The sequence below is a fragment of the Bos indicus x Bos taurus genome, chromosome 5 (assembly GCF_003369695.1).
Source record: "Bos indicus x Bos taurus breed Angus x Brahman F1 hybrid chromosome 5, Bos_hybrid_MaternalHap_v2.0, whole genome shotgun sequence".
NCBI lineage: Eukaryota > Metazoa > Chordata > Mammalia > Artiodactyla > Bovidae > Bos > Bos indicus x Bos taurus.
Window position 1 is genome coordinate 35,746,560 of NC_040080.1, and position 22,277 is coordinate 35,768,836.

Here is a 22,277-nt window from a genome sequence, read left to right on the forward strand (position 1 = left end):
AGTGATTTTGGAGCCCCCCAAAATCAAGTCTGCCACTGTTTCCACTGTTTCCCCATCTATTTCCCATGAAGTGATGCGAACAGATGCCATGATCTTAGGTTTTTGAATGTTGAGTTTTAAGCCAACTTTTTCACTCTCCTCTCTCACTTTCATCAAGAGGCTCTTCAGTTCCTCTTCGCTTTCTGCTATAAGGGTGGTGTCATCTGCATATCTGAGGTTTTGATATTTTTCCTGGCAATCTTGATTCCAGCTTGTGCTTTATCCAGCCCAGCATTTTGCATGTTGTACTCTGCATATAAATTAAATAAGCAGGTTGACAATATACAGCCTTGACATACTCCTTTCCCAATGTGGAACCAGTCCATTGTTTCATGTCTGGTTCTAACCGTTGCTTCCTGATCTGCATACAGATTTCTCAGCAGACAGGTAAGGTGGTATGGTATTCCCATCTCTTTCAGAATTTTCAGTTTGTGTGGTCCACACAGTCAAAGGCTTTGGCATAGCCAATAAAGCAGAAGTAGATGTTTTTCTGGAACTCTCTTGCTTTTTCGATGATCCAATGGATGTTGGCAATTTGATCTCTGGTTCCTCTGCCTTTTCTAAATCCAGCTTGAACATCTGGAATTTCTCAGTTCACATACTGTTAAAGCCTTCTTTGGAGACATTTGAGCACTACTTTCCTAGCGTGTGAGATGAGTGCAATTGTGTGGTAGTTTGAGCATTCTTTGGCATTGCCTTTCTTCGGGATTGGAATGGAAACTGATCTTTTCCAGTCCTATGGCCACTGCTGCATTTTCCAAATTTGCTTGCATATTGAGTGCAGCACTTTAACAGCATTATCTTTTAGAACTAGAAACAGCTCAGCTGAAATTCCGTTACCTCTACTAGCTTTGCTTGTAGTGATGTTTCCTAAGGGCCACGTGACTTTGGACTCCAGGATGTCTGGCTCTAGGTGAGTGATCACACCATAGTGGTTATCTGGGTCATGATGATCTTTTTTGTATAGTTCTTCTGTGTATTCCTACCACCTCTTCTTAATCTCTTCTGTTAGGTCCATACAGTTTCTGTCCTTTATTGTGCCCATCTTGCATGAAATGTTCCCTTGGTATCTCTAATTTTCTTGAAAATATCTCTAGTCTTTCCCATTCTATTGTTTTTCTCTGTTTCTTTGCATTGATCAGTGAGGAAGGCTTTCTTATCTCTCCTTGCTATTCTTTGGAACTCTGTATTCAGATGGGTATATCTTTCCTTTTCTCCTTTACCTTTCACTTTTTTTCTTTTCTCAGCTATTTGTAAGGCCTCCTCATACTACCATTTTGCTTTTTTGCATTTCCTTTTCTTGGGGATGGTCTTGATCACTGCCTCCTGTACAATGTCATAAACCTCCAACCATAGTTCTTCAGGCACTCTATCAGATCTAATCCCTTGAACCTATTTGTCACTTCCACTGTGTAATTGTAAGGCATTTGATTTAGGTCATACCTGAATGGTCTAGTGGCTTTCCCTACTTTCTTCAATTTAATTCTGAATTTGGCAATAAAGGGTTCATGATCTGGGCCATAGTCAACTCCCAGTCTTTTTATTTTTGCTGACTATAGAGAGCTTCTACATCTTCAACTGCAAAGAATATAATCAATCTGCTTTCGGTATTAACCATCTGGTGATGTCCATGTGTAGAGTTGGCTCTTGTGTTGTTGGAAGAGGGTGTTTGCTATGACAGTGTGTTCTCTTGGCAAAACTCTGTTAGCCTTTGCCCTGCTTGTTTTGTACTCCAGTGCCAAACTTGCCTGTTTTCCAGGTATCTCTTGACTTCCTGCTTTTGCCTTCTAGTCCCCTTTGATGAAAAGGACATCTTTTTTTGGTGTTAGTCCTAGTAGGTCTTGCAGGTCATCACAGAACTGTTCAACTTCAGCTTCTTTGGCACTAGTGGTTGGGGCATAGACTTGGATTACTGCGATATGGAATGGTTTGCCTTGGAAACGAACAGAGATCATTCTTTCATTTTTGAGATTGCACCCAAGTACTGGATTTTGGACTCTGTTGTTCACTATGAGGGCTACTCCATTACTTCTAAGGGATTCTTGCCCACAGTAGTAGATATAATGGTCTTCTGAATTAAATTCATCCATCCCACTTTCATCATGTATTATATCTCCCCTTTCCATTAACATGAAAAAACATGATTATCATTTCTGTTTAATATATCATTGTTTACTATACCTTTTCCCTTTATTTTCTCCTGTTGTTTAATTGTTTTGCATTTATAAAGATTCTACAGTTAATGTATGCTTTCAAATACATGCTACAAATTAATAACTACAAATACAGCTCACATGTGTACGTGTGTGTGTATTTGTGTATGTGTGTGTGTGTGTGTGTGTGTGTGTGGATGCTGAAGGGAATAGCACAAAAGAGAGAAGAAAGGATTACTTTTCAGGCATTGTTTCTGTAAGTAAATCTTACTATGAATAAAGAGATTTTTTTCTTTTTTATAAATAAAAAAGTATAGTATGCATTGATTTAAACAAAGTCCCTAAACCACAAACAGACATTTTATGAGTAAAACAATATTTTCATGGGGTAGTTCATGAAAAGACTTATGGCAACTGCTTTTTATGACTCACATTGAGGCTGTTCTCAGTAACCTCAAAGCAATCCATGTGCCTGTGACTGTGTGTGTTTTTAATGCAAGGTCCCGGAGTCCCATCCTTTAGCTCTGAAAAACCAGATTCATGGCCAGCCTAAGCCCTGCCTTCTTGGGGGCCACATATCTATAAGTTATGAACTAAGTGTTTTGCCTCTATGCACCATCTCTATTTTGATCTCATTTTCCAGAGTTTCCATAATGTTATTTGAGCCAGTACTATTTTGTTTTTCCAAATCTTTATGTAAGGGAACAAAGGCCTGAAACTTCCTAATCTGCCGTCTTTCTGGTGTTGCTCTCAATGTCTTTGTTTACCAAGAGGTAGTCACAATTGTTTTATTCTATAATTGGTAAGTTCCTTCATCAGAAATGTTATATATCTGGAGAGCTTTCTACTCAAAATCAGACTTCTCTAAGTGTCCTTCTCACAAGGCACAGTCTCAGGCAACTTTAAAAAAGAATTAGATGGCATTGGCAGCTGCATTATTACTCTGCATGCTAAGTTGCTTTAGTCGTGTCCAACTCTGTGCTACCCTGTGGACTGTAGCCTGCCAGGCTCCTCTGTCCACCAGATTGTCTATGCAAGAATACTGGAGTGGGTTGCCATGCCCTTCTCCAGGGTATCTTCCCACCCAGGGATAGAACCCGTGTCTCTGTGTCTCTTGTATTGGCAGGTGGGTTCTTTACCACAAGTGACACCTGGAAAGCCTGCGTTATTACCGTGCAGTCCTTAAAAAGCTTCAGCACATGCCATTCTACTGACTTCCCAACCGCTCATCTTTTGTCAAAGAAGCTCTAACCCATGAAGACACCCTTTTTGAGTATGACAGGGGTGGTAATGAAAAGGAGACTACAGAGGTCTATTGTCAAATCGCAAACATTTCATCTCTGTCTAAAATGAGACAGATCATATGACATAATTTTTCCCTGACACTGTCTAGAATAAGCAGGAAAAGGACCTTTCTCTTTCAAAGTTCCTTACATCTGGGTTTCATTAAAGACAACTGACTATATCTTTTCAGCATGTTCATTTTATAAGCTCTGATTTTTTTTCTTCCTTTGGTAAAACAAATGCATTTCCAAATAAATTTAATTCCATGAAAGATTCCCAATGAGCTTTTGCAAATGTTGTGATCAAAGAAATCTGGTCTAGGGCCACAGGGGGGGTCTTATTTTTGTAGCTGAACAAGAAGTTTCTAATGGCAGCATGCACTTTTGGAAAAGCTAAAACATTTCAGGAAGGCATGAGCATGGGGCAGCCCACTGTTTGAACCCTGCCCTCACAGACCTATTAGACTCCTTTTGGAAGATGAGACTTTCTTCCTGGTGCTTGGTTAGATTTCCCTTTCCCATGTGGAAATTTTCAGGCCCTTACTTGGTATTTTGCTTCCTCTGTAACTAGTTAACACTAAAGCAGAGGTAGTTATAAATATTCAATTCCAGCATTTCAATGTTATTTCAATGTGGCATTGGTCATATTGACAACAATTATTAATATTTCTCAGATGACCTGTATGAACAAATATTTTTTAAATGGACTTGAACTGATCAGTAAACACAGGACATCCAGGTCCAAAGTAACATTGGGTTTAAATTTTGTATATTTAATATTAAAGATCATTTAAAAAATTTTAATTGGAGGATAATTGCTTTACAATATTATGTTAGTTTCTGCCATCCATCATCATGAATCAGCCATAGATATACATATGTCCCCTCCCTCCCAGCTCTCTAGGTTGTCACAGAGCACCAGGTTTGAGCTCCAAGTGTCATACAGCAAATTCCCACTGGCTATCTGTTTTACATATGGTAATCCACGTGTTTCCATGTCACTCTTTCAATTCGTCCCTCCCTCTCCTTCCCCTACTGTGTCCACAAGCCTGGTCTCTGTGTCTGTATCTCCACTGCTGCCCTGCGAATAGATTCATCAGTACCATCTTTCCAGGTTCCATATATATGCATTAACATACGGTTGTTTTTCTTAAAGATCATTTTTTAACAAAACATTGGAAAACAAATGCTGATGCTTTAGTTGATAAAACGATTTACATTAGTAGTAAAAACAGAGAGTTGTAATTTTAACATCCTCCTAAACATTTCCTAAACCAAAATTCTCCAGCAGTTCTCTGTTAGTAAAGTAGTTTGAAGAAACTGTCTGTCACCTCATTAGAACTGATTCAAACGTATTCTTTTTAATGGCTGAGTAATACTCCATTGTGTATATGTACCACAGCTTTCTAATGAGGTGGATGAAACTGGAGCCTATTATACAGAGTGAAGTAAGCCAGAAACAAAAACACCAATACAGTATACTAACGCATATATATGGAATTTAGAAAGATGGTAACAATAACCCTGTGTACGAGACAGCAAAAGAGACAGTGATGTATAGAACAGTCTTATGGACTCTGTGGGAGAGGGAGAGGGTGGGAAGATTTGGGAGAATGGCATTGAAACATGTATAATATCATATGTGAAACGAATCGCCAGTCCAGGTTCGATGCATGATACAGGATGCTTGGGGCTGGTGCACTGGGATGACCCAGAGGGATGGTATAGGGACGGAGGTGGGAGGGGGGTTCAGGATGGGGAACACGTGTACACCCGTGGCAGATTCATGTTGATGTATGGCAAAACCAATACAATATTGTAAAATAACTAGCCTCCAATTAAAATAAATAAATTTAAATAAAAAAAAAGAAACTGTCTGCCAATTGCTTTAACATGTTTAGATATGAGTTTTGGAAACTCTACCAGGTCTGATATGATGGAGATTTGTCTAGGTGAATTTTTCTATTACTCAGGGACTAAACATTATAAAACAGTGGTTGAGGAAACTGTAGTATGTTATCATTAATTTTAAGAAATTTGTAGACTCAATTCTAGTTCTATTTTATAAGCCGTTTTGAAACAAAAAGGTCAAATGCTCCATCCTCATCCTCTGAAACTCATTTGTGACTTTCTTACTGTGCTTGAGTCTCCATCTTATCTTCTAGCTCATGGACTCCACTCTGCAGCACCGCCGACATTTCCTGAACAGTTTCTGAGTCTCTCGCACTGGCTGGAAAACAAGAATCTTTTCTTTTCTGGAAAAATAAATTATGGCATTAGACAATGAAGAGAACTGAGATTCAAGGCAGATTTTCTTTTTCAAGTGACCTCACTTGTTAATCTAACTACCTTAAAGCACTCTCCAGACATTATGATTTCTTCACCAAGCTGATGCCAGGATTCTAATGTGAATGTGTAAGTACCGACATAGCCAACACTGATACTGGCTAAGAATGTTAAACAAATCAAGATGAAGGTGTGTAGCACTCACTGGAAGCAACTCAAGAGACAGGGCGGTAACCCAGCATAGCTACCTTTATGATTACAACTTTCACATCTGGCCGACACTGCCTGTTAGACACTGTTAGAACGCTATGAGGTAATGTCTCCATAGTTACAAAGTTCCGGCCTCTGAACAATTGCTGTGTTAATACTGCACCTGTTTTGCAGTTTGCGCACATCGAATAACGTAACTTGCTTTTAAGAGAGCCGTTTCTCCTACCAGGCAAATTTTGTCATCAAAATGTTTGTTATCCTATTTTGAATTTCTGAGGGTTAAAGCTAGTATGCAAATTTGAGGGGAGTTACTCACTGTTCTGGAGGTGGGAGGGTTGGTTCATTTGTTTTGACAAATGCTTTTTGAGGACATGGCAACAGCTAGGCAACACAAACAGAAAACTTGTATATTTTGAGGCAAAAAGAAACCTATTGGTAGAAATAATGAAACCAAAGCCAGGAGTTCTAAATTCTTCTCCTAGTTATTCCAGCAATATGATTTAGAAGAGATCACTTAATTAAGATTCTACCTTGAGTAAAAGATCCACATTTAATGTGTCATAATAATAATGGCATGGGGATACAATTAACACATATGAAAGTACATAATTGTGCATAGTAATAAGATATATTAATGATGATTACCATATGAGTAAGTTCATTCAATAGATATTTAAACAAGCATTTACTATTACCAGGAACCATCAAGGTACTATGAACAAACAGTTCCTGCCTCAAGGAATAATGATAAAATATCTTCTAATTTAGATTAGAAATGGTTTCCATCTTGGAATGATGCACAGTAGAATTTAAATATCAATACGAAGGACAATGAAGAAAGTAACTATTTTAATAAAAGAAAAAGACAATAAGTATATCACATAATGATACAAGTAAACTTAAGGAGGGCAAACATTTGACTATATTTTCTTCTTCTCAGAGATGAAGGGAAATTCCTTATTATGCTTATGGGCCAATTAAATCAGCACAAAGAGATTTATAAATTTATATTTATGTTCAGAAAAGAATTAAAATGAATTTATTACTTTTTGCCACCATCCCAGTTTCCTTACATCTTCCTATGGGGATGGTTTCCTAGCTATTATACAATTTTGTACTTGAAATACATATATTCCCATGATGTTTTATCAGAAAACCTATTCACATTTTCCAATATTGTTTGGCGAAAGAAAAATCTGCCAATGGGAAAAAGATTGAAAAGCTTTAAAACTGTGAAGGTTTCAATAGTTATTCCCCACACAAGACGTTTTCTTTATCTACTTCCCAAGCTAGAACATATATGCAATTAAAATCAATTTCCTCTTTTGCTGCTGCTCAAACTAAGCCAGTAGTTTTCAACAGAAGATGAAGTGAATCACAGGGAATTTTGTGAATATGCGGGGACATTGTTCAGGCTCCTCTGTCCATGGAATTCTCCGGGCAAGAATATTGGAGTGGGTAGCCATTCCCTTCTCCAGAGGGTCTTCCAGGGACTGAACCTGGGTCTCCCACATCACAGGCAGACTCTTTGCCATCTGACCCATCAGGAAATCCCATGAAGGGACATAAATAGTAGTCATAAAGATTTGGTGGAGTGCTACTGGCATTTAGTGGACAGGATCCAGAAATGTTAGACTTTCTACAACATGGCAGATAATCCTCCTTGGTAAAGAATTTTCCCATGCACCATCTGACTTGCCAGACATTAATGGAGATGAAAAATAATTTATAATTATCTGAGTCTAAAGCCCAACTCTGTATTACATATAAGTGAAAAATATTTTTGTAACATTTTAATATTTACCAAATTTTCCAGGAAGTAACTATGTATTATTTACAGTGAGGGAAGATTATAGATTGGTTTGTTTAGACCTTTTCCAAAAGTTGTTCATCAGTTGGAAAAATTTGCATCATCAAAGGCAGTACCACTTGGTGTGTTCATGTGATATAACTTATCTGACATAGGTAATAACAGTAGCAACAATAACAAAATCAACATGAATCTGATGAATCTTCTAATTTACATAAAATACAGAGAACAGAAGAGCACGTTAGCTAATAGATCAAGATACTTAGAAGACAACCTGTGTAATTTGTGGATATAGCTTATATTTGAATTCAAGCAAACTAAAAAATGCAAAAGACATTGTAAATTTAAGTACATTGGATACTTAATAGTATTAAGGAGTAACTGTTACATACTTAAGGTGCATTATGGTATTATGTAGAAAAAATGGCAATCCATTCCAGTATTCTTGCCTGGGGAATCTCATGGGTAGAGGAGACTGGTGGGCTACAGTCCATGGGATTGCAAAAGAATCAGACATGACTTAGCAACAAAACAACCAATAATGGTATTATGACTGTATTTTTTAAAAAAGATTCCTTGTTTAGAGATACATCCTAAAACATTGTAGATAAAATGATATGATGTCTAGATTTGCTTGACAATAATGCAGAAAGTAGGGAGTGGATGGAGTTGTGGATGAAAAAGATGGGCAGTGACTTGTAATTGTTGAAGCTAGGTAATGGGTACATGGAGGTTTGCTATACATTTTGTTTATTTTTTTCTATAAATTTTGAAATTCTCTGTAGTGAAAAGGGAAGGTCATTTGGGGATGTTGTAGACTCTGTATTCATTGGAAGGACTGATACTGAAGCTTCCGTCACCTGATGTGAACAGCTGACTCACTGGGAAATCCCTGATGTTGGGAAAGATTGAGGGCAAAAATAGAAGAGGGTATCAGAGGATGAGATGGCTGGATGGCGTCACCAATGAAATGGACATGAACTTGGGCAAACTTCGGGAGACAGTGAGGGACAGGGAAGCCTGGTGTGCTGCAGTCCATGGAGTCGCAGAGTTGGACACGACTGGGCAACTGAACAATAGCAACAACAGACTTCTTACATTGATATCATCATCATGGCTGTCTCTAATTCAGGAAGGACAGAGTCAAGTTAGAGCTGAAAAGGAAAAGCAAAAACACTGTTTATGAGGTTCACCAGTCTCACACAGGTCCTTTTACCACAGCTCTGGAAGATGGGAGTCTCCCCATTTGAGGAAGTGACAGTCCAGAGAGATGAAAATCTCTTCCAAGGCTATATGGCCACTGGATGGCTGAGCCAGGGTTTGGTCTCACATCCATTTCTTACAAAATCTCCTTCACTCTACTCCCTGTTTCTCTGCTGTAATTACTGTCCAATAGCTTCCTAACTCCTTACTACTTCTCTACCCCTGAACCAGCTCAGTCCTGATCTTTCTCTTTGCTATGGTCTCAGATCACTCTCTCCCATTGTCCAGATTCTGTGTCATTTCTCTTTGGCCATATCCTCTATTGGGAAGACATCTGAATTTTGCATGAGGAATTGAAAGAGTATTTTTAGGGCAAAATAAGATGATGATAACTGAGTTTTATATTGTGAGCTTTTACCTTAATTAAGAAAAAAACACCATATTCTGTAATCTAAAAAAAGTAGGCAAAACATTATATGTCCATAATTTTTTAAAAGTTGAAAGACACAAAGAACTGGCTTTATGCACTCTGGTCTTCTGTTTCCCCATATGGAGAACATTTGCACAGTAGGAGATTTTTATTAAATCAGTAATATAAATAAAATGTCTTGTGTGAATGAAGGTAGTATATACAAAGAGAGTTTTCTTCCCCCTCTCAGGCCATGGATTGTAATTTCCAAATTGAGTATCATGTAATTGAAGATTACAATTTAAAACATGATTTTGCTCCACTATCTATGAATCAAAGAATTTGTATATCTGGGATACACTTTCACATTTGCACACATATTATAGTACAAATTCCTATTATAAAGCATCTTGCTAGTCTAAAAATGTGCTGTATTGCTTCATATCCTTCACACAGATCCACATGTAAATAACACAGCCTTGAACAAAGATGTTATTATTTCACCTTGAAGTCAGGGTCACGTGAAGGTTCTACTGGAGGTGTTCACAGGAGAGGACAGAGGGCCAGTTATTAGGAGGTTCAAGTTTCAGATATCTTGCTCTGAATACCTTCATGGTCCTTCCCAATCACAAAATTCTATTGCCAAACAATACTAAGAACTCAGATTTGTTCACACGATACTAAATGTCAAACAATGGCTTGAAACCTCAAACATTCGTATCAGTTTCATCAACAGTTCATAAATAACTACATAGATACATGTAATTACATGTAAAATAAATAAGTACATGTGCTGAGGCTCAGCCTTTATCCATGAATCATTTCTATCCATGTTCTTTGGAGGAATAAAATATCTATTCTGAGACAGGGCACCTCAGACTTGTTCAGAAGGGCAGAGATCCAGAACATATGCTCTTATTTGTATAACATTTTCTTTGTTAAATATTTTCAAAAATACAAATCAATACATTTTTACTTCCTCTACATACTAGTTTTATATACATTTTACTAGCAAAAAGAAATGTACCTATATTATTTGGATACCATATAAACTCACAACTACCAGCTCAAACATCTTAAAATAAAATATATCACCCAACAAAGTGCCCAACCAAGAGCAAATGATTGGTTTTGAGATTTCCTATTCATAGGAATTTGCAATTTCATTTTCTTCTCTCATCTACTAGCAACCTTAAGCAGGAAAGTGGTGTCTGGAGACAAGGACTTGTGAAAAATGATTGGAGAAAGAATTTGAATTGAGAATATGTGATCCATTAACATTTTTCCTTTGCAAACAGGGTAAAGGCAATCATTCAATATTACAGTCAAACGCTTGCTCTCTACAGCTTGGAACACTAGTGCCCCTTGGGAACAAGTGTGAGTAGCCATGGATTAAAGGAGTATGAAAGAGAGTTATTAGAAACCTGAATATGGGCTCTGCCTATGGTGTTAAGCACAAATATAAGATTGAATGGAGCCTCTCCCAACTCAGTGTGGAAGCACATCCAGGTAAGAAGGGGCTTCAATCCTGACTCACCCCTTCCTTCTTGGTTAGGGCACACATAACTAATTTTATCTGTGGTAGCTACTCTCAGCATTATTCATCATTGAGATAATGATGGCAATAGGTGGCAATAAGGGGTACAGTTTACTAAGGATGGATCAGTTACTCTTGAGAAATCCCTTGAGAATACTAGATACATAAATGAAGATGCTTTCATTATTCTCCTGACAATCTGAAGGTATTTTTGTTGTCATTCAGTTGCAAAGTTGTGTCCAACTCTTTGTGACCCCGTGGACTGTAGCATGCCAGGCTCCTCTGTCCTCTATCTCCCAGAGTTTGCTATTGAGCCGGTGATACTATCTAACCATTTAATTTGAAGTATAAACAAATGTAAATCGGTAAATTAAATGTAAGTTGTTTAGCAGATTTTCTCCTCCTGTGCTAATGAGACAGGAGAAGAAATTGAGAGAATCCTAAGGGTATGAGAACCCTGAGGTTTGCATTATGTCTTTTGCAAGAGAAGGACACTTCTGACCTTCACTAAGAACAGAAAAGAAATTACTGGGGTGGATAATACTGTGTTTGAAGCTATCCTGTGTCATTTATTTGAGACCCTGTATATCAGAAAGAGGGGAGAAAGCAGACATCTGAGATGGAATGAGAAAATTCCTGCAGTGTTAGGAAACAGAAGTCCCTGAAGACCTTTGGCCATGTGTAGATTAGTAGAAGAAAGACAAGCTGGACATCTTTACATGCTGGAAATTTTCTTTGGCTGTTCTATTAGCCTTAGTTTTATGGTTACTCTTCTGTGTTCATGTTTGTCTCTCTGTTAATTTTCAGAGTGAATACTTTCACAACTCAGAGCCATAATTAATACTGAATACTACTACTACTGCTAGCTATCATTTAACATGTATTTCCTATTTGTGTTATGTATATTATAGGCTTACCAGGAGGCACAGTGGTAAAGAATCTGCCTGCCAATGAAGGAGACTCAGGAGATGTGGGTTTGATCCCTAGGTGGGGAAGATCCCCTGGAGGAGGAAATGGTAACCCACTCCAGTATTCTTGCCAGGACAATCCCATGGACAGAGGAGCCTGGCAGGGCTACAGTCCATGGGATCACAAAGAGTCAGACAAGACTGAGCATGCACACACACATGCACTCTATGTATATTATTTCATTGCATCCTTTTAAGGATGTAATATTATCCATCTTTCACAGATGAGGAAACTGACAATTAGAGCAGTCAGGTAACTGCCCAGAGTCACACAGCAGAACCAAGGCCAGGGTTCAGGTCTATCTGAATTTTGGGACTGGATTTTTGATCATTACATTTCTTCTGAAAAATATTGAGCACCACTGTTTACAAGACAGTTGGACAGATACTTTATAATATAAATGAATTGCAGACATGTTCCTTGCTCTTCTGGAATTTATTCTTTTGATGAGACAATAGTATCTGTGGGTATGAAAAAATAATGCATTATAGAATGTGATAAAAATCAGAGGATAGTTCTGTTAAGAGCTAGAAGAACTCAGAGAAGAATTAGTAGGAAAGCCTTCACAGAAGACATGGGATATGCAGTATGTGTGCACCTCAAAGGATAGATAGGATTTTGAAAAGCAGAGAACAGGAAGGAAGATATTATTTTATTCTTTCATGCATGCATTCACTCAACAGAGACATATTAATTACTTATTGTGACTTGACAGTACTGAATGTACTTTTTCTGCAAGCATCCAAATCCAGGATAGGCATGGTATAGGCTGAGGCAGAGAGATGACCTGAGTGTGCAGTGCTAGAGTGTGCAGTGGTAGAGTCAGATACATAGTGGAGACCAGATCAGAGATGGCTGTGAACCCAGGCCAAGGAGTAGAATACACTCTCAGTATGCACTACGTGGGTTTCCCTGGTGGCTTCATGGAAAGAATCCACCTGCCAATGCAGGAGACGATGGTTTGCTCCCTGGGTCAGGAAGACCCCCTGGAGAAGGAAATGGCAGCCCACTCCAGTATTCTTGTCTGGAGAATCCCATGGACAGAGGAGCCTGCTGGGCTACAGTTCAAGGGGTCACAAAAGAGTTGGACATGCCTTAAGGACTAAACAACAACAATGTCAATAGTTAGATTAATTACAGAATATTTCGTTGGTTGACATGACTGACTCGATGGACATGAGTTTGAACAAGCTCTGGGAGTTGGTGATGGACAGGGAGGCCAGGCATGCTACAGTACATGGGGTCACAAAGAGTTGGACACAACTGAGTGACTGAGGATATTTCAGGAGTTTCTTGGTTCTATTTATATGTAAGAATATGTGTGTTTTTCTTTTTCTTTTTTGGATTCATAGGCGCTCTTTATTCCAGATCAAATTTCTTTGCTGGATTTATGTATTACAAATATATTCTCTCAGATTATAATTTATATTTTCTCTCTCTGAAAGATGCATTTTATGAGTAGAGCATATGTGTCCTTGTGCCATTACCACACTATCTTAAGGTAACTTTGTAGTATATTTTGTGTTGTCGTTTTAGTCGCTAAGTTGTGTCCTACTCTTTGAGACCCCCATGGACTGTAGCCCACAGGCTCCTCTGTCCATGGAATTTCCTAGGAAAGAATACTGGAATGGGTTACCATTTCTTTCTCCAGGGGATCTTCCCTCATCTCCTGCATGGGCAGGCAGATTCTTTACCCCTGAGCCACTTGCAAAGCCCCAGTATTGTATACAAGTCTTTCAAAAAAATTTAATAGTATCATGACCATTCTAGATTCTTTGATTTCCATGTGAATTTTTAGAATAATCTTGTCAATTATGGGCTTCCCTTGTGGCTCAGCTGGTAAAGAATCCACCTGCAATGCAGGAGACCTGGCTTCGATCCCTGGGTTGGGAAGATCTCTTGGAGAAGAGAAAGGCTCCCCACTCCAGTATTCTGGCCTGGAGAATTCCATGGACTATATAGTTCTTGGAGTCACAAAGAGTCGGACACAACTGAGCGACTTTCACTTTCACTTTGTCAATTGTGAAAATACCAGCTTAGATTTTGTTTGGGGTTGCACTGACTGTACGGGTCAATTTGGAAAGAATGGATTACCTGCAGTCTTCCTTTCCGGTAATAGTCTTGTCAGGTTTGGTATGAAGGTTATGCTGGTCTCTGAAATAAAAGCAAAAATAAACAAATGGAACTTAATTAAACTTTAAATTTTTACTCAGCAGAAGAAACCATCAACAAAATGAAAATACAACCTATAGAATGGGAGAAAATATTCACAAATGACAATGAACAAAGTGTTAATATCCAAAAATATATAAACAGCTCATACAACTCAAAATCAAAAAACAAATAACCCACTAAAAATGGGCAGAAGACCTGAATAGATATTTTTCCAAAGAATACATACAGATGGCTAACAGGTTCATGAAAACATGCTCAATATTGCTAATTATTAGAGAGATGCAAATCAAATCAACAATGAGCTATTGTATATACCTATAAGAATGACTATCATTAAAAGTTTACAGATAACAAATGTTGGGAAGGATGTGGGGGGAAAGGGAACACCTGTGCACTGTTGGTGGGGAATGTAAATTGGTTCAGTCACTGTGGAAAACTGTATGGAGGGTTCTAAAAAACTAAAAATAGAATTCTCAGATGATCCAGCAATTCCACTCCTGGGTATGTATCTGGAAAAGATGAAAACACTGATTTGTAAGAATACATGCATCCCAATGTTCCTTAGCAGCACTATTTACAATAGCCAATATATGGAAGTAACTCAAGTGTCCAAGAATGGATGAATGGATACATAAGATGTGTTTTATACACACATACACACATATATATATACACACACACACACACAATAGAATATTACTCAGCCATAAATGAGCTTCCCTCATAGCTTAGTAAGTAAAGAATCCACCTGCAATGTAGAAGTCTGTGTGCAATGCAGGAGACCTGGGTTTGATCCCTGAGTTGGGATACAATATTACCTATATGTGGAATCTAAAAAATAATACAAATGAATGTATGTAGCAAAATAGAAACAGACTCACTGATTTAGAAAACAAACTAATGGTTACCAGTGGGGAAGAGGGAGGGGCAAGTTGGGGGAAAGGGGTTAAAAAATAAAAACTACTATGTATAAAATAAGTAAGCATCAATAATACATTGTACAACACAGGTAATTATAGCCATTACCTTGTCCAAAAAGAGAAAAGAAAGATTATGTTGGTCTCTTAAAACAAGTTGGTAAATGTTTTCTCTTTTTCCATTGCTCAGGATTGGCATTATGATTTCCTTATGTCCTGTGTAGCATTTATTCATGAAATATTTTGGACTTTACTTACTGGGCAGTAATAGTTATGTGGCTGATTATATTTTCTATTTCTTCCTCATTGATTTCTGGTAAGCTGTGTTTTCCTATAGTCTCTTTGATGTTAGTGGAATCCATGATGTTCTCCTCTTCATTACTGATACTGGTTATTTAGCTCTTCTATATATTTTTCCCCTCATTAACTTGCTCAGTCTTTTTAAAGAACCAAGCACTGGCTTTTGATTCTCTTTATTATACATTTTAAAATTTTCTTTGGGTTCAGTTTTCTATTATTTTTGTGAATATTTGAGATGGATACTTAGATAATTACATCATATTTTTATTTTCTAATATAGGCAGAACTTTATTCCATAAATGTTACTATTCAGTATTTTCATTATCATTTATTTAAATATGTATTTTTAAATTTACATAGTTTTTTAGATAGCTGTTGCTTAATTTCCAAATATATAAAGATTTTCAAGTTATTTTTTGTTAGTAAGTTTTAATTAAATCCCTCTGTGGCCAGAGTTCATACTTTGAATAATTTATTTGAAATTTTATTACCTCATGGAAAGCATATGGTCTATTTTTGTAAAGTTTTTTTATTGCTTTTGAAAGAAGTGCATATTCTGAATTTGTTGAGTATAGGGTTTTATATGTCTCAATTAAAGTAACAGCAATAATTGTGTTATTTTTATCCTCATTGATTTTTTTCCTACTTATAAAAATTATAGACAGTGAAGATTCATCAATTTTTTGCAGATTTTGTCTTTATTTTACATTCCTACCAATAGTGTGAAAGGATTCCCTTTTTCCAGCATCTTCACTAACACTTGTTATTGCTTGTCTTTTTGACAAAAACCATCTCCAGGTGTGAAGTGATATCTCATTGTGGTTTTGATTTGCGTTTCTCTAATGGATTGGTGATATTGAGCATCTTTTCACATATCTCTTGGCCATCTGTATGTCTTCTTTGGGAAAATGTTTATTCAGGTCTTTTGCCCTTTTTTTTTTTAAACTAGATTATATCTATGTATGTATGTGTGTGTGTGTGTGTGTGTGTGTGAGTATTGGAGAAAGAAAAAGTGAAAGTGTTAGTCATTCAGTTTTGTCCACCTCTTTGTGACCCAATGGACTATAGCCTGCCAGGCTCCTCTGTTCATGGGACTCTCCAGACAAGAATACTGAAGTGGGTAGCCATTCCTTTCTACAGGGGATCTTCCTGACCCAGGGATTGAACCCAACTCTCCTGCATTGCAGGCAGACTCTACTGTTTGAACCACCAGGGAAGGAAACGGCAACCCACTCCAGTATTCTTGCTCGGAAAACCCCATGGATAGTGGAGCCTGGTGGCCTGCAGTCCATAGGGTCACAAAAGAGTCAGACAGAAGTCAGCAAATAACTAACAACCATATATATCTTTCCCTATTGAGTAGTGTAAGTTCCTTATATCTATTATTTCTTAGTGTTAGGCACCTGTCTTGTTTCCTCATATTTCTGAGTACTCTTGATTAACAATTATAGTTTATGAAAAAAAAATTATAGATCTAATTTAGACCTAAGATGATATATTCCTTTAGAGAATATCTAGTTGATGGCTGGGGACACAGAAAGTCCATATTAACTTAATTAATTCAATTAGGACTTACGACAGTTTGGAGCTGGGTTTCTGTTTCATTGAAGGCCAGTCTCTGTCTGGTCTATTCTTACTCCTAGGTTGAACTTTCAAGGTTCCAACAAGAATCTGGAAGGAGATGTTACTAGTTATTCTCTTTGTTGGGCCTTGAACTCCAACTTTTGTCCTCTGTATCCATAAATCTGTAAAATCTCTGTTTATTCTCTCAACCAGTTCTTCCTAAAATAACCTGACAAATTTAGGGCAAATCTGACTTTACAGATTAGTTATCTTTCTGGGTCTTTTTCATTCTTCTGTATCTTGGAAACACAATGCTTGACTGACTTGATCACATTTTGGTCTCTTTAGTTCTATTACAATTCCCCAGTTTTTCTATTTGTTTTCAGTAGGAGAATTAGTCCAAATTACCTGGGCAGCCCATACTAAATCCTAATTCTCATATTGCTTAAATAAAATATTTGTATGTCTTTTGGCTCAACTGTTTACAATATATATTGGAGTCAACAAAAGAAATATTCCCTTTGGTATTCTGCTTAGACAAAAGAACTGGTCTTATAGCTTATAGGTTCCATGACAAATTCAAGGTGAAATTCAATTTATTTTGCTACTTGGCAATTTTTATTTGGCCTCATTATAGTTTTTCTTTCTTTCTTTCTTTTTTTAGCTACTTCACTCTTTCTGCTTTCAGAGAGTGTGTTATGCAAATTTAGTTAGAAAATGCCTGTGAAAGTTCTTTGTAAATATTTAAAGAAAAATGCATGTATAAGGTGGTATTACTATTCTAGACTCAAAATCATTTATCTTGTAAAAACCTTGTGCACATAGATTAGCAGCACCTCTGAGAAGGTCTTGGTGAACTGTTCTCTGCAGAAGTGTTGTGCTTCATTGAATGATGACAAGTGATTTAATCAGACCTTCTCCTGGGAAGAAGGATCACAAAGTAAACAAAGCGTAATGTTCATCTGCATGTGAAATAAGTAAGATTAAGTAATGTGTCAAAATCATACACCTTATGCTCCATGGGAAAGATAAAGCTAGTACACAGCAGCATAAACTGAATCCGTGACCCTCTGACTCTAATCCCATGGCCTAAAATAGAAGCAATAAGACACTGAAGATTAGAGAAAATTCTTTTCAAAGACAACACTTCAAAGATTTGAAAATCAAAAAGAAAAACTCTCAACTCTGAGTTTCTATGCTCAGAGTTCCTTCCCCGCCTCTCCTTCCCTCCTTCCTTCCTTCCTTCCTTCCTTCCATAGCCAAGTATCTTTGAGGGGAAAAAACTATATTGCTTTCATTTCCTTACTGCTCACTCATGTTACATCCACTGTGGTATGATTTGTTCACTCATGCTTGCTCTTAGGGGTCACAATGACCTCCCAGTAGACCATCTAATGGTTTTATTCCTTCTCTGTTTCTGTATGACATCTGTCATTCTCTCCTGTCCTCCTTCCCTCCAAATTCTTGTCCAACTCCCCTTCCTCCTCTTTTTCTCCACGTTCAGAGGATCCCTTTGTGTCAGTCCTTGGATCTTCCCTCTGTTTGCCTTTTCCCTTTCCTACTTCTTTCAACAATTTCACTTAAAGAAAAAAAAAAAAATACTTGCAACCATTGTATCTATTTAGGGGTTTCCCAGGTAGTGCAGTGGTAAAGAATCTGCCTGCCAATGCGGACGATGCAAAAGACTCAGGTTCAATCCCTGGGTCAGGAAGATCCCCTGGAGGAGGAAATGGCAACCTGCTGCAGTATTCTTGCCTGGAAAAATTACAGACAGAGGATCCTGGCAAGCTACAGTGCAGGGAGTTTCAAAGAGCTGGACATGACTGAGCACACACACACTGTATCTTCATGACTTTAAAATCTCTTGTTTATGCTCTCCTCTTAAACTAATTGAGCAATTTCAACTACCTACTGATGGTTTCAACTGCCTACTGATGGTTTCAGCTGCCTACTGATGGTTTCAGATTTTTCCAACCCTACTCAAGCTACCCATAATTGTTCTAGAATTAATGAGGGCTTCCCTGGTGGTCCAGTGGTTACGAATCTGCCTTGCAATGCAGGGGACACTGGTTTGATCCCTAGTCTGGGAATATCCCACATGCCATGGGGCAACTATGCCCAAGTGCCACAATTGCCAAGCCTGCACTCTGGAGCCCGGGAGCCACAACTACTGAAGCCATGCGCCTAGAGTCCACACTGTTCAGCAAGACAAGCACCATGAGAAGTCCGCACACCTTGACTAGAGAGTATCCCCCGCTCTCCACAACTAGAGAAGGCCCACGCACAGCAACAAAGGCACAAACAAAGCGTAGTCAAAAATAAAATATATATATATATATGTATATATTTAGAAAAAATGAGAACTCAGGCTGGCAGTAGATATCAGTTACCTTCTCTGTAAACAAACATGGACTAGAAGTAATGTAATCCTTTGACTTCTTTATGCCTGATGTAAGGGTGCTTTGAAATTAACAGACCCCTAGAGAGGTGGAGAGCATAACATTTCAGTCTTCCATTGAAAGACCACAAAGCTCCAGCCAGAAGCCTCTTTGGCTGATCCTTCCACCTAAGTCTCTGATGCCCAACTTTTATACCAGTTTGTCTAGTGATAGAATGGGGATTAAAAGTCAACTTCGTACCCTAGGAAACTGGTAACTAGTGATGGGGGAAGAACTGGTTTCGATCAATGCTTTTAGCCTGTTGTGCTGTGCTGTGCTCAGTCTCTCAGTCGTGTTCAACTCTTTGTGACCCCATGGACTGTAGCCCACCAGGCTCCTCTGTCCATGGGGATTCACCAGGCAAGAACACTGAAGTGGGTTGCCATGCCCTCCTACAGGGGATCTTCCCAACCCAGGGATCAAACCCAGGTCTCCCACATTGCAGGTGGATTCTTTACCATCTGAGCCACCAGGAAATCCTAAGAATACTGGAGTGGGTAGCCTATCCCTTCTCCAAGGGATCTTCCTGGTCCAGGAATTGAACCAGGGCTTCCTGCATTACAGGCAGATTTTTTACCAGCTGAGCTACCAGAGAAGCCCCCTTTAGCATAAATCAGTCCTTTTCCTTGTGGTTTAGATTTGCTCTCAGTCTCTCTCATTGGGCACTGAAAGGTCTTCCTTGATGAGAATGAGTCTCCCCATACTTCATAAGTCACCAAGGTCCATGTATGAGGATCACTTTTTGTATATCATGGTACCTCACTGAACCATATTTGAGTTTGAAGCACTCTGGTCTAAGATTATCCCTCCATGGGCATTAGCCTTACCATTGATTACATCCTACAATTGCTTGGCCCTTTCTCCTAAACTCTTACTCTGCTGGTACAGACAGTATTGGGACACTTATAATTAAGCTCATTAGGACAGGACCTTAATGTCCCATATTCTCTTGTGCTCACTATTTCTTCTAGTATTACTTTCTCCTAGACACTCAATACCCAAATCACTGCCTCATCTTTGACAACTATTTCTCCATTGTTAGGGACTTCCCTGGTGACTCAGATGGTAAAGTGTCTGCCTACAGTGCAGGAGACCCAGGTTCAATCCCTGGGTTGGAAAGATCTCCTGGAGAAGGAAATGGCAACCCACTCCAGTATTCTTGCCTGGAAAATCCCATCGATGGAGGAGCCTGGTAAGCTACAGCCCACAGAGTCTCAGAGTTGGACACGATTGAGCGACTTCACCTTCACTTTCCTCCTTTGTTAGAACTTCAGTAAACCATCTACCAGGCTATTGTATTCTATGTCCATGACAACTCTCACTGAGTCCTTCATTATCTAGCTAAAACAAAGCACTCGGTTTTCTCTCTCTTATCACTTGCCTTTAGACTTCTGATGACCTGTGTAGTATCTGTGCACGTGCCCCTGGCTTTCCCACATCCTTGCCTTTGTTCCGATGATTCCCACTGATAATCATCAGCCTTCCCAACAAGGCTTATGCCTCTAAAAAGTTATTCTGTTTTCAAAACCAGTTTTCTCAGCTGTAAAATGGAATTTACATTGATTTCATAGAGGACTACATAAAATAATGTAACTAAAGGAGGAGGAGGCATGGCAAAGAGGAGGGTTTGGCAACCCACTCTAGTATCCTTGCCTGGAGAATCCCATGGCCAGAGGAGCCTGGAAGGCTAAAGTCCATGGGGTCACAAAGAGTCAGACACGACTGAGTGACAAAGTGCACAAAGCACTTTAAATGATAATCCTTATTACTTTCCCCCTTAATATTGTAACGCATATCGTCCATAAAGTATTTTTTGATTCTCCCAGACTAGAAATGATTTCTTTCTCTCCTGAATATCATGGGATAGCTTTTCCATTCCTTTCCCCTGGTATTATCACTTTCTATATTACATTACAGTTATTTAGCACATCCCTTATCCAATCATAACAGACTCAAAGCTCCCTTAAGTCAGGGGCCATTTCTTGGGCATATTTTTTCCTTCCCCAGTGCATAGAATAGATAACCTTATAAATATTTGCAAAAGAAAATGAACAAATTCACCACAGTGGTAATTATAGCATTATAACAATATTTACTCAAAAGTTATATCTTGATGAAATTACAAATGAACAAATCCCATTATATCCACAAATTGCACAGTGAATCATTCATGTGGAGGGTGATTACCTGGATCTTTTGGAGAGGTCTGGCAGGCTCTGAGAGACAAGTGAAGACCTGAAGAAGGCAGTGTTGCTGCTTAGAAGTAAGAAACTGGGAAGAATGCTTGTCCCTGGAGACAACCAATTTCAATTTTCAATTCAAGTAAGAAACTGAGAAGAAATGCTTCTCCCTGGAGAAGCGCTTTTAATTCCACTATGAAATTTCTTAAATTCTTTTGGCTATAAGATAAGCCATTATTTTATCAACTACCAAGAAAAAAGTCTAGGACAGGGAGTCTAATAAGAGACCCTGGCATAAAGCCGGAGTCCCCAAGGGACAGTTTCATTTTTCAACCTAAGCCCTGATAGGAGAGAGAAAAGAAAACTCTTCCCTGAGGTTCTGAACAATAACCTTTACTCACATAGGTATGAGATCTGCATTCATACCACCAGTGCGTTGCAAACAACTCAGAGAGATAATCTAATTTAAAGTGGTCTCAGGTCGGTAGTGACCCTAGTGGAAATACATGCTCATATAAGAAATTCAATTCAGGCAACATCAATCCCGTAAATTGCCATTGATCATAGGATGCATCTCAGTTTCAGAGGTGTTAAATTGTGAAAAAAAAAATCACCCTAGAATTGATGTAATACATTGTTTCCATTATGTATTGAGAAGGTCTGCAAAAAACTCAATGAGGAAGATAGAAAGTAAAAACAAACCTCTCTTTCTTTGACCTTTTGACTGGGACCAGTTGCTTCTCTTCCAGAGACCCGTTAGGAAGTACCCTTGCCTCAGAAAATAGATTCTAAGAGTGTAGGGCAT

At 38.4% G+C, this 22,277-nt stretch overlaps 1 protein-coding gene across 1 annotated transcript in view; it reads right to left on the bottom strand.

The window, feature by feature from the left end:
* Positions 1–22,277, bottom strand: part of LMNTD1 (lamin tail domain containing 1) — a 487,571-nt gene that overhangs the window by 49,443 nt on the left and 415,851 nt on the right. The window contains exons 4-5 of the mRNA XM_027541571.1: positions 13,994–14,053; positions 5,612–5,730 (exon numbers count right to left, since the gene is read on the bottom strand). Of these exons, the coding sequence (XP_027397372.1) occupies positions 5,612–5,673 (62 nt within the window). The 5' untranslated portion in view covers positions 5,674–5,730; positions 13,994–14,053. The remainder of the gene's footprint in view (positions 1–5,611; positions 5,731–13,993; positions 14,054–22,277) is intronic.